Source organism: Chrysochloris asiatica, unplaced genomic scaffold (genome assembly GCF_000296735.1).
Source record: "Chrysochloris asiatica unplaced genomic scaffold, ChrAsi1.0 scaffold00020, whole genome shotgun sequence".
NCBI classification, from domain to species: Eukaryota; Metazoa; Chordata; class Mammalia; order Afrosoricida; family Chrysochloridae; genus Chrysochloris; species Chrysochloris asiatica.
In genome coordinates, this window is record NW_006408538.1 from 17,873,289 (window position 1) to 17,888,359 (window position 15,071).

General features: G+C 41.0%; 1 protein-coding gene across 1 annotated transcript in view; it reads right to left on the reverse strand.

Moving 5' to 3' along the window:
• Positions 1 to 15,071, reverse strand: part of TTC18 (tetratricopeptide repeat domain 18) — a 116,016-nt gene that overhangs the window by 10,169 nt on the left and 90,776 nt on the right. Inside the window, exons 19-23 of the mRNA XM_006837471.1 lie at positions 11,785 to 11,928; positions 10,673 to 10,797; positions 9,367 to 9,519; positions 8,688 to 8,849; positions 7,331 to 7,420 (exon numbers count right to left, since the gene is read on the reverse strand). Of these exons, the coding sequence (XP_006837534.1) occupies positions 7,331 to 7,420; positions 8,688 to 8,849; positions 9,367 to 9,519; positions 10,673 to 10,797; positions 11,785 to 11,928 (674 nt within the window). The remainder of the gene's footprint in view (positions 1 to 7,330; positions 7,421 to 8,687; positions 8,850 to 9,366; positions 9,520 to 10,672; positions 10,798 to 11,784; positions 11,929 to 15,071) is intronic.

The following is a 15,071-nucleotide window of genomic DNA, read 5'->3' on the forward strand; positions in this document are numbered from 1 at the left end:
TAATCAATGTAATGAAACAAGTTATATGAATTGTTGAATGTGAAACTGATGATGTGCCCTGTAAACTTTCACTCAATCCACAATAAAAAACCTTAAATTAAAAAAAAAAAAAAAATGAACTGGAACACAGAAAGATCTGGTATTAACTATTTTAAATCTGACAATCGTATGGTTTAGTATACCAGGAGTAACAAATTGAAGAAGAATGGTATCACATTCATCATCAAAAAGAACATTTCAAGATTTATCTTAAAGTACAATGATGTCTGTGATAGGCTAATATCCATACGACTACAAGGAAGACCAGCTAATATCATTATTATTCAAATCTGTGCACCAACCATTAAAGTCAGTGATGATGACACCGAAAAATTCTACAAATTTCTTCAGTCTGAAATTGATCAAACATGCAATCAAGATGTACTGATAATTACTGGCAATGGGAATGCAAAGGTTGGAAACAAAGAGGAAGAATCAGTAGTTGGAACGTATGGCCTTTGTGATAAAACAATGGTGAAGATCACTTGACAGAAGTCGGCAAGACCAATGATTTCTTCTTTCACAAACACTTTTTTTAAACAACATAAAAGATGACTGCACACATGGACCTCTCTAGGTGGAATACACAGAAATCAAATTGACTACATGTATGGAAAGAGATGATAGAAAAACTCCACAACATTAGCCAAAACAAATTGTGGAACAAACCATCAATTGCTCATATGCACCTTCAGGCTTAAGCTGAAGAAAACTAAAACAAGTTCACAAGAGCCAAAATATGACCTTAAACATATCCCACATGAATTAAGATAGCATCTAAAGAAAAGATATGATGTATTAGACACTAATGACTGAAAACCAGAAGAGTTGTGGGATGACATAAGAACATCATACAGGGGAAGACACAAAAGGTTATTAAGAAGACAAGAAAGAAAGAAAATACCAAAATGGATGTCAAAAGAGACCCTAAAACTTGCTCTCCAGTGCAGAGATGCTAAAGCAATTAGAAAAAATGAGAAGGAAAAAGAGCTGCATAGAAAATTTCAAAGGATAGCCTGAGAAGACAAAGTAAAAAATAATGAAATGTGCAAAGATGTGGAGTTAGAAAACCAAAAAGGAAGCACACAGTCAGAATTACACAAGCTGAAGGAACTAAAGAAAATATTCAAGCCTCAACTTGAAATATTGCAGGATTCTACAGTCAAAACATTGAATGATGCACAAAGCATCAAATGAAGATAGAAAAAAAAAGACACTGTACCAAAAAGAAACGGTTGATGTTCAACCATTTCAAGAGGTAGCATATGATCAAAAGCCAATGATACTTGGAAGCATAGTCTGAAGAGGTTAAATAATACTAAGATGCTTGAATGTCTTATGAATAATACTGGTTTCTCTTACCTACTATTGTAAAATAGACACTTGAGTGGGATAGAAAGGAATGCTGGGAAACATCATTACAGAAAGTTTGTAAGCCCGTCTTCAGCCTATAACTGACTGGAACACCTAAAAGGGGTTCTGCATCTTGCCCAGTGAAATAATCCTCTTGCAAAGCCTTTGCAGAGCATAGGAACTTAGTTAGAATTCTGAGCACCATCCAGAACCTTCTGAGATGGGACATTCCAACTTGAAAGGACAAGCAGACCAGCCTGGAACAGCTACAGCGACAGAAGATACATCTTCAAAGAAAGATCATCAGGAAAAACCTAAAACAAAAATGGCAGTATGACTGGCTACTACAAGAATAAGCAAGTTGTTCACTGGGAAGCCATCAAGACAAGAAATTATGTCCCTTCAGGATAACCCCACTGCTAAGACTGAAACTTAAAGGGAACACATGAGCAGGCATGTAAGCTTGCTGGTGACCACATTGGTCTACTGGTGAGTGGAAGAGGGGGAAAGGCAGCAGTGAAGAAATAGGCTGAGTTCAACTATGGTCCATAGACTACCGTTGACATGGAGATGAGAAAGAGAAGAAGAAGGGCTGCTTGGTCCAAATTGTGGTGAAACCTGGGGACACCTGAGCCCATGGACAAGGCACAGCCACAGAGGGCTAGAGCTGAGAGTGAAGCATCCAGATGATATGAAGTGAGAGAAGATGCACAAGAACACCCAATCTTGCAGACAGTACCCATGTGACCTAGCCTTGATAATCAGAACTCGACTAAAGGAAGTTAAAAAACTGCATTTTTTTGATAAAGGAAACAAGGGTAAATTGCTACAATTTGATGAACTTGACCTATAGTCCTGGAAGTGGTAGCTCTAAATACCAACAGAGAGGGAAGGAGTCTTCACATCATGTACCAATGCTATCTCTTCTGTACACAGGGTAGACAGGGACAGGCAACTTAGACATTGGCTACCTAAAATGAGAGGGTGATAAAGGCACCAAGTGACTGGCTTACAAGGTTTCAAGAGGGAGTTTAAGAGTATGGGGGGAAAGAAAGAGTCCCCACTGATTAGATTTCATCTTGTCTAGATAGGTCTGGTGAAAAGAGATGGGGACAAGATTCTTATGATTCAATAGTGAGTAACTGTTATCATGACTAATTGTGACTGTCACAACTGTAAAGGTATAAGTTTTGTAACAAAAATAGGGGAGTGGTTAATCTTACAGTCCAGAAACAGAGGCGCTAGGACCATCAAGGGAGAAGAGCACAAGCGGAATGCAGGACGCTATCCAAAGAAGTAGTGACACAAGAGATGGAGGCAGAGATGGGGACATAGAGAGAGGGAGCTGCTGAGGACTCTGCTAGATTCATGGAAAGACAGAGACTGAGAGCTAGTGGCATAGACTTGTAGAATGTGCCTTTTGGTGGTGTAAATCATCATATATTCCTGAGTTTTAAAAAAAAAAAAAAAAGAGAGAGAGCTAAAACGAATAGAGAGAAGAAATACTGTAATACTGTTAACTGATGGTACATGGTGGGGATTATAACCATTGTAATGAAACAAAGTATATGATTTGTTGAGTGTAAAACCGATGATCTGCCCCATAAACTTTCATTCAATTTACAATTAAAACTTAAAAAAAAAAGAGCCAATGATACTGAAGGAAGAAGTTCAAGGTGCACTGAAGGCAATGGCAAAGAACAAGGCTCCAGGAATTGATGTACAAATTCAAATCTTTCAACAAACTAATGCAGCACAGGATGCACTTAGTTATCTATGCCAAGAAATTTCCAACTGCTTGGAAATATGGAAGAGATTCATATTTGTGACCATTCCAAAGAGAGGTGATCTAATGGACTCATCACACAATATCACAAGCAAATAACATTTTGCTAAAGATAATTCAAAAATGGCTACAACCGTACATTGATAGGGAAATGCCAGGGATTCAAGATGGATTCAGACAAGGCTGTGGAACAAGGGATATCATTGATGACTGACATCAGATGGATCTTGGCTGAAAGCAGAGAATATCAGAGAAATGTTTACCTGTGCTTTATTGATTATGCAAAGGCTTTCGATTGTATCATTACACTCTACGGACAACATTGCAAAGTATGAGTATTCCAGAACACAACTGTACTCACAAGGAGCCTATACAGTTGTTCGAACAGAACAAGGGAACCTGAATGGCTTAAAATTAGGAAAGGTGTGTGCCAGAGTTGTATTCTTTCACCATACTTATTCAAGCTATATGCTGAGCAAATTACATTAGAAGTTGGATTATAGGAATCAAAATGTGGCATCAGGATAGGAGGGAGACTCATTAACAACCTGCTATAGGCAGATGATACAACTTAGCTTGCTGAGAGCAAAAAGGACTTCAAATACTGATGAGGATCCACGATTTACAGCCTCAGGAAACCTATGTGGGGTTTCTAAGAGTCGGAATTGACTTGATGGCAGTGGGGCTTTTACAGGAGGGAATGCGGATTGGACAAGCGTAATGAAAGTAAAGATGCAGAGGAGCCAACAGATTCAAGAGACATGTTGGGGATAAAATCAATAGGATATCTGACCACAATTCAAAAGTTGTGGGGAAGTAGACTTGCCTGACTTTTTGGTTTCTATCTTGACTGACTCAGTTGCTCATACTTCCAATCACTAAGACAATACAATATAGCAGAAGGTATAGGGAATGTGAGACTGCACCAAGGGTTGTTGTTGTTAGGTGCCATCGGGTTGGACCAACTCATAGCGACCCTATGTACAATGAAACGAAACACTGCCTGCTCCTGGGCCAACCTCACAATTGTTGCCACACTTGAGCCCATTGAAACTGTCACTTTGTCAATTCATCTTGCTGAGGGGCTTCCTCTTTTTCTCTGACCCTCCACCTTACCAAACATGATATCCCTCTCCAGAGACTGGCCCCTCCTGACAATATGTCCAAAGTATGAGAAATGAAGTCTGGACATCCTGGCCTCCAAGGAGCACTCTGGCTGCACTTCTTCCAACACAGATCTGTTGGTTCTTTTGGCAGCCCATGGTACTTTCAATATTCTACTCCAACACCATAACTCAAAAGCATCAATTCTTCTACGATCTTCCTTATTCACTGAGAAGTTTGGGATACATATGAGGTTACTGAAAATACCATGGCTTGAGTCAGGCACACCTTATTCCTCAAGCTGACATTTTTGCTCTTCAACACTTTAAAAATGTCTTGTGCAGGAGATTTGCCTAATGCAATACGTCATTTGATTTCCTGACTGCTGCTTCCATGAGTGTTGATGGTTGATGCAAGAAAAATGAAGTCCTTGACAACTTCAATCTTTTCTCCACTGATCAGAATGTTGTTTTTTGGTCCAGTGGTGAGGATTTTGTTTTCTTTACATTAAGATGCAGTCCATACCAAAGGCTGTGATCTTTGATCTTCATCAGTAAATATTTAAGTTCTCTTCACTTTCAGCAAGCAAGGTTGTATCATCTGCATATCGCAGGTTGTTAATGAGTCTTCCTCAAATCCTGATACCTCATTTTTCTTCATATAACTCAGCTTATTTGCTCAGCATATGGGCTGAATAAGTATGGTGAAAGAATACAACCCTGTTGCACAGCTTTCTTCATTTTAAACTACTCAGTGTTCCCATGTTCTGTTCAAACAACTGCCTCTTGGTCCATGTACAGATTCCTCATAAGCACAATTAAGTATTCTGGAATACTCATACTTCGCAATGTTGTCCATAGCTTGTCATGATCCAAACAATCAAAAGCCTTTCTGATAGTCTCTGCTTTCTGCCAAGATCCATCAGACATCAGCAATGATATCCCTCGTTCCACGGCCTCTTCTGAATCTGGCTTGAACCTCTGGAAGTTCTCTGTCAATGTATGCTTGCAGCTGTTTCTGTATTACCTTTAGTAAAACTTTACTCACATGGGATATCAAAGAGATTGTCTGATGATTTCCTCATTCCATTGGGTCACCTCTCTTTGGAATGCACGCAAATATGGATCTCTTCCAATCAGTCGGCCAGATAGTTGTCTACCAAATCTTGGCAGAGATGAGTGAGTGCCTCCTATGCCGCCTCACTTTCTTGTCCAGTATTTATCCTACAACATCTCAGCAAAACTAAAACATTGACTGGGGTTGGGGGAGGGAGAGGGAGACAGAATTACTTGGACATCTTAGTGATAGGGCTCAAGTGAAGTTTGTTTTCTTTTTAATTTTTGCTTCTAACTTAATAATGTCTATGCACTTTTTACACTACTCAAAACAAATAGAAACATAGCTTCCACTGAATGGGTTGTATGATTGATTTCTTGTACCTTTGACATTGCTATCGGGTTTCTAATAGCTACTAATGTTTTTTTCATCTTCTGCTGGAAGGTGGGAATTTACAGCTTATATATAGGTGATCATATTCCTGGTTGACCTGGGGTATCCTCAGAAGTATTGTGGTTTAGACAATAAATAACACGGTCATTCTACTTATGCATCCAAACCTTGGAACATCATGAATCCATTAAAACTCATGTTTTAGAATATTTGCTAATATAATAAGAGACCAACATGATATTGTTAAGGAGGAACAATAATGAAAAGCAGTAAAGTACATTATTTTTAATTTTCGACATTAAAAATATATGCAAAACAGATATGGAATCAATGTTCATACGTTAATAGTGGTTATAACTGAGTGGTGGGGTTATGGATACATTTATGTTCTCTTCATATTCTTTTCTATAGTCTCAATTTTCTGTAATGAACAGGTATTATCTTCATGATTAAAAAACGCCAGCAGTGAAGAGGCTGTTATTGTTGTTAAGTGCCATCAACTCAATTCCGACTCATAGTGACCCTGTACAGGGTTTCCAAGGCTGTAAATCTTTAAGGGAGCAGAAAGCCTCATCTTTCACCCACGGAACAGCTGGTAGTTTCGAACTGCTGACCTTAAGGTACACAGCCCGATTCGTAACCACTACGCTACCAGAGCTCGGGAGACACGAAATGCTGACAACTCTTTTGTTAAGAGTAGGAACCAGGATGGTGGTGGTGATGATGGTAATTCAGTTAAGATCAGAAAAAACTGTGGAGAAAGAGCTGGTTGAGAATGAGAGATTAAAAATGTAAAACAAGGAGAAAAGAAAAACTAAGGGAGTGAGGTACTAGGAGAAAGGGGGAAGGATGGTATCGAGAATTGTTGTTGTTGTTGTTAAGTGCTGTCGAGTCGGTTCCGACCCATAGCGACCCATGTGACTAAATGAAACAAGAACAGCAGAATGCATGCCTCAGTGCAAGACGGGAGGAGAAGGGGGAAAGCTTGTAGAGGTTGTTTAGGTCTGATGTTGTTGTTGTTGTTATGTGTCATGGAGTCGGTCGGACACATAGTGACCTTGCACAGGGTTTCCGGGGTTGTAAATCTTTATGGGAGTAGAGAGCCTCATTTTTCTCCCGTGGAACAGCTGGTAGTTTCGAACTGCCGACCTTGAGGTTAGTAGCCGGACTAATAACCACTACGCTATAGGTCTGATGGGACAACATTTTGGCCCATGCGAAGCTACAAAAGCTCCTCTTGAATATAAATAGCCCACAGTGCTTAGTAAGTAATCAACACATTAATTTAACTAGATCAATCATCTTCTATATCACTTTGTTTCTTGCAAATAACACCATAAAATAAGTTTTGTACCAAATAACAAGTCTTATTATATAACTTCCTGGTTCTGGATTTTGTGGGATTTTTTTCAGGGTTATTTTTCTAATTCACATTGGTTCACTAACTAATTTTGAAGAGAACTTTTCAGTAGAGAAGAGATCCCTGATAACCATCCCCCATCACCACAAGCCTTGCCCACCCCTCCCCCAGGTGCTTGGAAGGCAAAGACACCACAGTTAGCTAGGCACAGGCCTAGCTTCAAGGCTTCAACCTCTTACCCGATAACAGGAGATTCCCAGTCCTAACCAGGTAAGACATGACGGCGATCTCTTGCAAGCTTGCAGGTAGGTTTTCTTTGCCTTTTCATACTACAGAAAGAAAGTGGCACCACTAAGTTATTGTTCTGGAAAGCACAAACACTGCACTGCTGGGGTAATCCTGGGGCCTCTGATAGCTACACTCCAGAACAATCCACGTCAAATGAGTCCATGGATTGTATCTGTATGTCTACTCTAAGTACCTCAAGGAGACTTGTAAGAGGAGATGGATGGACCAACCATCCATCCAAAGGGCTAACTTTAACCTGTAAACTGTGCCAAAAACTCTGTAAGAGTTGAGGCAAAGAGTTGCTCTGAAAGTTCTGGGTGACCCCAATACTTTTCTGCATTGTACCTAAACCCTTTCATTTAAGAGTGACATCAAGTAGTGGGGTATCTGCATGGCAGATACACAGAACCCCATGACTAATAAAAGTGGGTGAATTGCCATAGCCTCATCGTTCAAAGTCTTATGAAGTCTCAGTAGTACAGGAAACAGAGAAACTCAAAACCACAACAAAAGCAGCTTCAAAAGTAGTTGTAGTCAATAGCTGACTGAAAAGACCACTTTTTGCCTGGGTTCCCTGGATCTTAGCTGAGCCTCAGTAAGTAGCCTAAGAGCCACTTGCCTACTGACTGTGAAATTGCATCTGGCAATGATATCACAAAGAAAATGTCTCCTTTATTAGAGATTGCTCTCAAGCCTTATGTATTAGGGAAGAAGCTTGGAGACGTCCCTTTGAAGTCTATGAAACTGTCTAGACTATTTCTACTACTAATGTTATTGCTAAGGAGCTCTGGTAGCGTAGTGGTTACGAATCGGGCTGCGAACCTTAAGGTCAGCGGTTCAAAACTACCAGCTGCTCCGCGGGAGAAAGATGAGGCTTTCTACTCCCGTAAAGATTTACACCCTCGGAAACCCTGTACAGGGTCGCTATGGGTCGGAACCGACTCGACGGCACTTAACAACAATGTTATTGCTAGTTACTGTTGAGTTGATTCTGACTCGTGGAGACCCCATGTATGTAGAGTCTCCTTAAGGTTCTCAAAGCTAAGGTCTTTGAGAATTCTTCATACCGTCTAAATAGCATAAAGGTTAAGACCACAGACTCCAGCAGTAGATTGCCCAGGTATGAATACTAGTATCGCCAATCACTAGTTATCTGATGGTGGGTTAAATATTTTGCCTCTGGATAAAAAAGTGTCATTATCATATTAATATTTTTAGCCCACACAAGTGGATGTTAATGCTTGAACATAAGTAGCCCCCTGATCGTGGCTTGATTTGAGTGTTCATTCCCTATCTTCTGTCCCTCACCTCTTTCTCCTCCAGATAGATGAGGCCCAGTCGCAGGAAGATGAAGTGCATCTCAGAAGCGTCCGCTACAAAACTAATGGTTCGCTCATAGCATGCTTTGGCCTCAGAATGATTTTCACTCAGAAAATAGAGATGGCCCTTAATACCCCAGACATTCGGGTTCTGAGAAAGTGAAGAACAAATAGTAATGATTAAGGTTGTGTTAAAAATACCTTCATGGTCTTTGTCTAACATTGACATTTAGATTATGTCTGTTCTCTTTTTCTAATAGCACTTGATTAGAAAGAGGACCATTCAGTTGCACTGGCAGATATTTTTCTAGCTCTGCATCCCCATTTCTTTCTTGAATTCTTCAGTGCCATTTTTAATTTGGGTAAATATTAAGAACAACATTCAAGCATAGCCATGATAGTGTTCACAATGGGAAAACAGAAGCTCAGAAAAAGTATAGAGAGACAGCAGCTGCTGAAGAGCTGCCTTGATCATTTTCTTGGCCTTCTGCAACATGCATGATTGCTTGAGAAAAACAAACAAGAGGGAGTAGGTAGATGACTTCACTGACAGCTGGTGACCCTCACCTCTGATCACCAGAAATCTACCTGTGACGCAGCATCATCATCTTTACTAAAGCTGGTCTACCCTTTCTCCAAACTTGAGAGGTTCTGGCAAAAGTCATTACCAGGTAGTCCATTTGGGCTGCTTGTTGAAGGCATTCTTCTGCCTTGGCAAAGTCTTTCTTTAGAAGGTGTGTTTGGGCCAGCACCAGGTAATACTCACAGCTGGGGCCACCTTGAGGGCATAACAGCTCATGTGCAAGGACTCTGTGCACATACTGAAGAAAAAAAAAAAAATCAGATTACAAGGAACATGCTAAAGATTTTAACCTCTAATAATAAATTATGTTGTTGTTGTTACATGTTGTGAAGTCAGTTCTGACTCACAGTGACCCTGGATAGAGTTTCCAAGGCTGTAAATCTTTGCAGGAGCAGAAAGCCTTGTCTTTGTCCCAGGAAAAGGCTGACAGGTGTGAACCGCCAACTTGTTCTATAGCACTACCAGCATGCCTCTGTAGATAACGGCATTGGAAACCCTGCAGAAAGTCCCACTGTGTCCTACAGGATCACTACAAGTTAGAATCAAAAAGGAACATGCTTCATGTGCCCCCCACACCCCAGCCAGTTCCTAATTCTTGTCCTTTCTTGAGCCTGATTGGCCTCCCGTGGAGCATGTAAGGTCATCGCCAAGTCCTTTGTCTCCTGGATCTTGCTCCATCTCCTTCTGCTTGCTCCATACATGCACTTCTTGCTTCCCAAGTGGCATACTGACCTTACAGGATGTCCTTCTCTGGTGTGTGGCTGGATAAGCCAATCAAATGGAGGACCAGTCACATTCTCTAGTCTAGTTTACCAATAAAAATTTGATATGTTGAAGCCCCACCCACCTACCCAATGTAGAATTGTGCATCTCTTTCCAATTGGTTTACAACCTAGCAGGGAGGAAGAGTATGATTCGGGTCCTAGGAAACCCTCAACACTCATATAACATGAGTGACAACATGTGATACAAGACTTAAAAGTCTGGTTTTGCTCTGTTGGTATTCTACAAGGAGCAAATGGATAGTAGGGTCTTCAGACGTCATGTGCAGGCAGTGGGTCACATTCAGATGCTCTTTCTATTGGGCTTAAGGTATGCTTTTAAAAGCATATTTGATTTCTGGTCAAAAATACCATTATAGATAATATAAGGAGCCCTGGTGGCAACATGGGTTAGGCACTGGGCTGCTATCTGCAAGGTCGGTGGTTTAAATCCACCAAGAGAAAGATGAGGCTGTCTGCTCCCATAAAGGTATGCATCTATTAGTCAGTCTCATACACCCTCCCTGTGTTGAGTCAGAATTGATAGGATGACAGTGGATTGGGCTTGTTGGTTTCAGTAAATTACTACAGTCTTTTCCATCTACTTGCTCTTTTTCAAAATATCCTGACCTGCACAGCATTGACCTTCATCAAGAAGTGTATGGTCTCCATGAAGATGGTGGCAGGAGTTTGGGAAACGCAATAATTAGGGGTGGGATGCAGAGCAGCTGCTGAAGCTGGCCATTTTGATGTTTCTGAAAATATTACATTAGAAAGACAGAAGATTAGCACAAAGAGTAACCATGTCAAAAGCACAGACACATTTATGATGCAGGAAGAGTGTTCTCTGCTACATAAATGAGATAATAGCTGGGAAAGCAGTAGATTCGTCTCTGGAACAAAAGTCTTCACCAAGGAGCAGCTGGTGAGCTTGAACCACCGAAGTTGCGGTTCAAACTGACTTTGCAGTCCTGTGCATTAACCCACAGCACCATGCCAGGACTCCCCTCAAAGAGATGCTCTCAGAAATTCTCCAAAGTAAATTTACTGGTGGTTCCACATGCAAATCACGAACAACGAAAAGGGGTGAATTTAAGAGTATTCGAATGTCCCTGAATGTGAAACAATTTGTGGTTATGTGCCGTGGAGTCGGTTCCAACTCACAGCGACCCTGTATAGTGTTTCCAAGGCTATAAACCTTTACAGGAGCAGAAAGCCTCATCTTTCTCCTGCGGAACAACTGGTAGTTTCAACTGATGACCTTTCAGTTAGCAGCCCAAATTGTAACCACTATGTGACTAGGGCTCCTTGAAACAATTTGTAGATATTCTAAAAATTAGAATCATTGTTAGTAAATCGTAGATCCTTAGTTAGCTACTCTGGGAGCTAAATAAAAATCCTTGTTTGTTGAAAATATTCCATCCTGAGTTTGAAATTCAGAGCCTAGCCTAAAACGAAGGAATCTATATGTGGCACTGTGGGCTAATGCAATGAACTGCAAAGTTGGTTTGAACTGCAAAGTCAGCAGTTCAAGCTCACCAGCTGCTCTTCAGAAATGCTATACAGGGTTGCTGTGAGTCGGAACCAACTTGATGGCACATAACAACAACAACACAATGTGGCAGAAAAACCAGTCAACTCCCAACAGATCAGGCTGCCTCTTTGGTGATCCCGAGTTTCAACATCATCTAACTTGTTTATGACTGGCCTCCTGCTAAGAGGAAGTCTTCATTCCCAATCACCTTTCTTCGCTGGTATGTCCTTGAGAAACATGGTGGATGGTTTTGGGCTAGAAACTGGCTCCTGAGTTTGTTCTTGTGACTCAGACTGCAGTTTGGAGGATTCTTCAAGGAAGTCATCTAGAATTGTAGCTTCTCCTGCAGGTGCTGGTGCTAAATAGATGAAATTTTAATGGAAAAAAAAAAAAAAAAAAAAAAAGAAGCCCTGTATGACATATAAAATGTTTTTTGTGGAAAAATGTAATTAATTTTAAGAACATAAGAACGTATCCCCTAAATATTTCATGAAAAACCAGTGCTTTGGCAGAATTTAAAGACTACAAGACTAAACTTCTGTCATAATGATGCCCAGTACAGCCCTGCGGCTAGCCCAAGTCATGATAATGCTCCAACAGATAGCTGTTGTAAAAGTTACTCGATAAACCTTCAGAAGCTAGATGAGAAGATTAATACATTGTTGTTGTTGGTGGTGGTGGTGATGTGCCGTGGAGTCGGTTCCGACTCATAGCGACCCTGTACAGGGTTTCCGAGGCTGTAAATCTTTACAGGAGCAGAAAGCCTCATCTTTCTCCTGCGGAACAGCTGGTAGTTTTGAACTGCTGACCTTAAAGCTCACAGCCCGATTCATAACCACTACGCTATGGTAACATTAAAACTCCTAAAGGACAACTATTCTATTAATCTTATCTCAGCGTTCAGAAATAATATAAACCACTTAATAGCTACATTTGAGGATGACTGTGGGTTAATGTGCCAGACTTAAAAGCCATTTGAACTGCAAGGTCAGTGGTTCAAGTTCACCAGCTGCTCCTCAGAAACCCTATACAGGATCACTATAGGTCGGAACCGACTCAAAAGCACATAAAAACAAAATATGCCAAGCATTGTGTTAAAGACTTTATAATGTTAAATCTCACTTATTTCTCAAAATAACATTTTGAGGTATTGTTATGTTTCTTTTTAAAAAGTGAAACCCAGAGAAGTTAATTTACTCAAGATTTTAACATGCCTCTCAAGTATACAAATGTTTTTTGAAGAAAATAAAAGCAATGGCAGGCAGGAAATAATCAATGCCAGCTGGAGCTTATGATCCAAATCCTTAGGGTTAGTGGTAACTAGAGTAGATCCGACTTTGAAAAACTGGTTGAACTTGAGAAGGAGGACTATTCAAGGCTGAAGACATGCCACTGGCAAAAGAATGGAAGTGGTGAGTTGATTATTTTAAATTCTGACCTCGGGTACAACAAAACAAACCACAGCCAGGTCCTGAGGCATCCTCACAATTACTAAGCTTAAGCCCACTCTTGCAACCAGAATTTCAATCCATCTCCTTGTGCGGAGCCTTCAACTTTTTAGCTACTTTACCAAGCATGAGGTCCTTTTCCACAGATGGATCCCTCCTAAACTAGTCCAAAGGAACAGAGAAGTCTGACCATTCCTGTTTCTAAGACACAAGTACTTCTTCCAAGGCAGACTTGTCTGTTCTTTTGACAGTCAACAGTGCTTTCAATATTCTTTGTCAACACCTTAAATCACCTTTTTTTTCCTGGTCTTCCTTATTCATGTCCAGCTGTCACATGCATAGGAGGCAACTGAAACACCATGGCTTGGGTCAGGCTGACCCCTGCTCTTTAACACATTAAAAAAGCAGCATAATATTTCAAGACAGATCTTGAAATGTTCTTTTTGACAATGAATACCACACCCTTCCTCTTCAATTTGGCATTACAGGAATAGTAAACGTCATGATAAAATGGCATTAGAAAGTACACAGAGAAAATTAAGGGACAGGTGGGTTGGGGCCAGACAGTATTTGTAATGAATGCTAGAATTTTCCACCTATAAACAAGAGGAGAAAGGTGAGTATACTGGGGAAATTATGAGAAGAATTAGTCAATAAAAGTGGTATTTTAGGAGAATTAATCTAGCAGTGTTATGTAACAAGTAAGGCAGGGGCCTCATGGAAAAAGTTACCAGGAAAGCCGACTTTGTCTCAAGGACAGGGGGTCTCTTTGGTTCTTCACTGTATCCCCTGCACCTACCCCAGTGCTTGGAACATATAACAGTAGGCACTCAGTAAATGTTCATTGAATGGATTCTCAGCAACAGATGATTTCTAAGAACTGTAGCTCCATATATCCCCCACAAAGAAGCCCCTTGAGCAGCTATGATGGGTCCACCTGAGGTTACTTTACCTCTTCAAGTCTCCCAGAGACACGGAGTCTTGGAGGACGACAGCATTAATCCTAAATCCCCACACATTTTACAGCCTGCTTACTGTCACAGCCCACCAGAACACTTCTGTATTTTACTTCCTTTTACAGTTTCACTGGGTTTACCCACCATGAAGGATGAACTTTTCTTGAAGATGGAGACCACCAGTCCCTGAGAGGGGCTGGAATTGGAATACGAAGAAGCATATATGTGTGACATCCCATCCTAAGTTTTGTCTGTCCCTACCAGAGGTTTTCGCAGTGGAATCCATCTTGTAAAAATGCTGTGCATGTACCCAATTAGCATATTATTGTTATTGCTGTTGTTGTTAAGTGCCCTCGAGTTGGTTCCAAGCCAAAGCGACCTGTCTAGGGTTTCCAAGGAGCAGCTGATGAGCTTGAACCACTGACCCTGCAGTTCAAACGGCTTTGCAGTCTGGCGCATTAACCCACAGTGCCACACCAGGACCCATTATTGTTATTAAGTGCTTTCAAGTAGGTTCCAATTCATAGCGAACCTGTATACAGTTTCCAAGGAGCACCTGGTGAGTTTGAACCACCAACCTAACAGTTCCAACTGACTTGTGGTCTCATGCTTATCCTACAGTGCCACACCAGGACTCCCCAGTTAGCATCACTCCTCCTAAAAAGGGCCATTTCCTGGAAATACACACCTATCCCTATGAATAAACATGACGCCTTTTTCCATCCAAAAAAATTTTTTTTAAACCCAGCAAAGCGGAGGAACAAACAAGATCGCGGATCAGGTGGAAGTGCAGTAAAGGCGCTCCGCCAACAACAACACAGAATACCCGGCCAAGCAGGCTCAGGGGATGGTCCCAGAACGCTGAATCACATATAATGGAATATTTAGAAGGTTGGAAGTCTCACAGCTGGGGGAATTTGTGGCAAAGCAAGAAATCTATTGCTTTCTAGTCCGGGACACTTGGCTGCTCCAGGAGCCGCCATCTTGGGTGAGACCACATGGGGAAAGGAGCGGAGCGGCCACAGACGCCTGGCAGAACCGCTGAGATAAAGGTGTGGACATTCTTTTCTTTTGGTATCTGTTCATTGGTC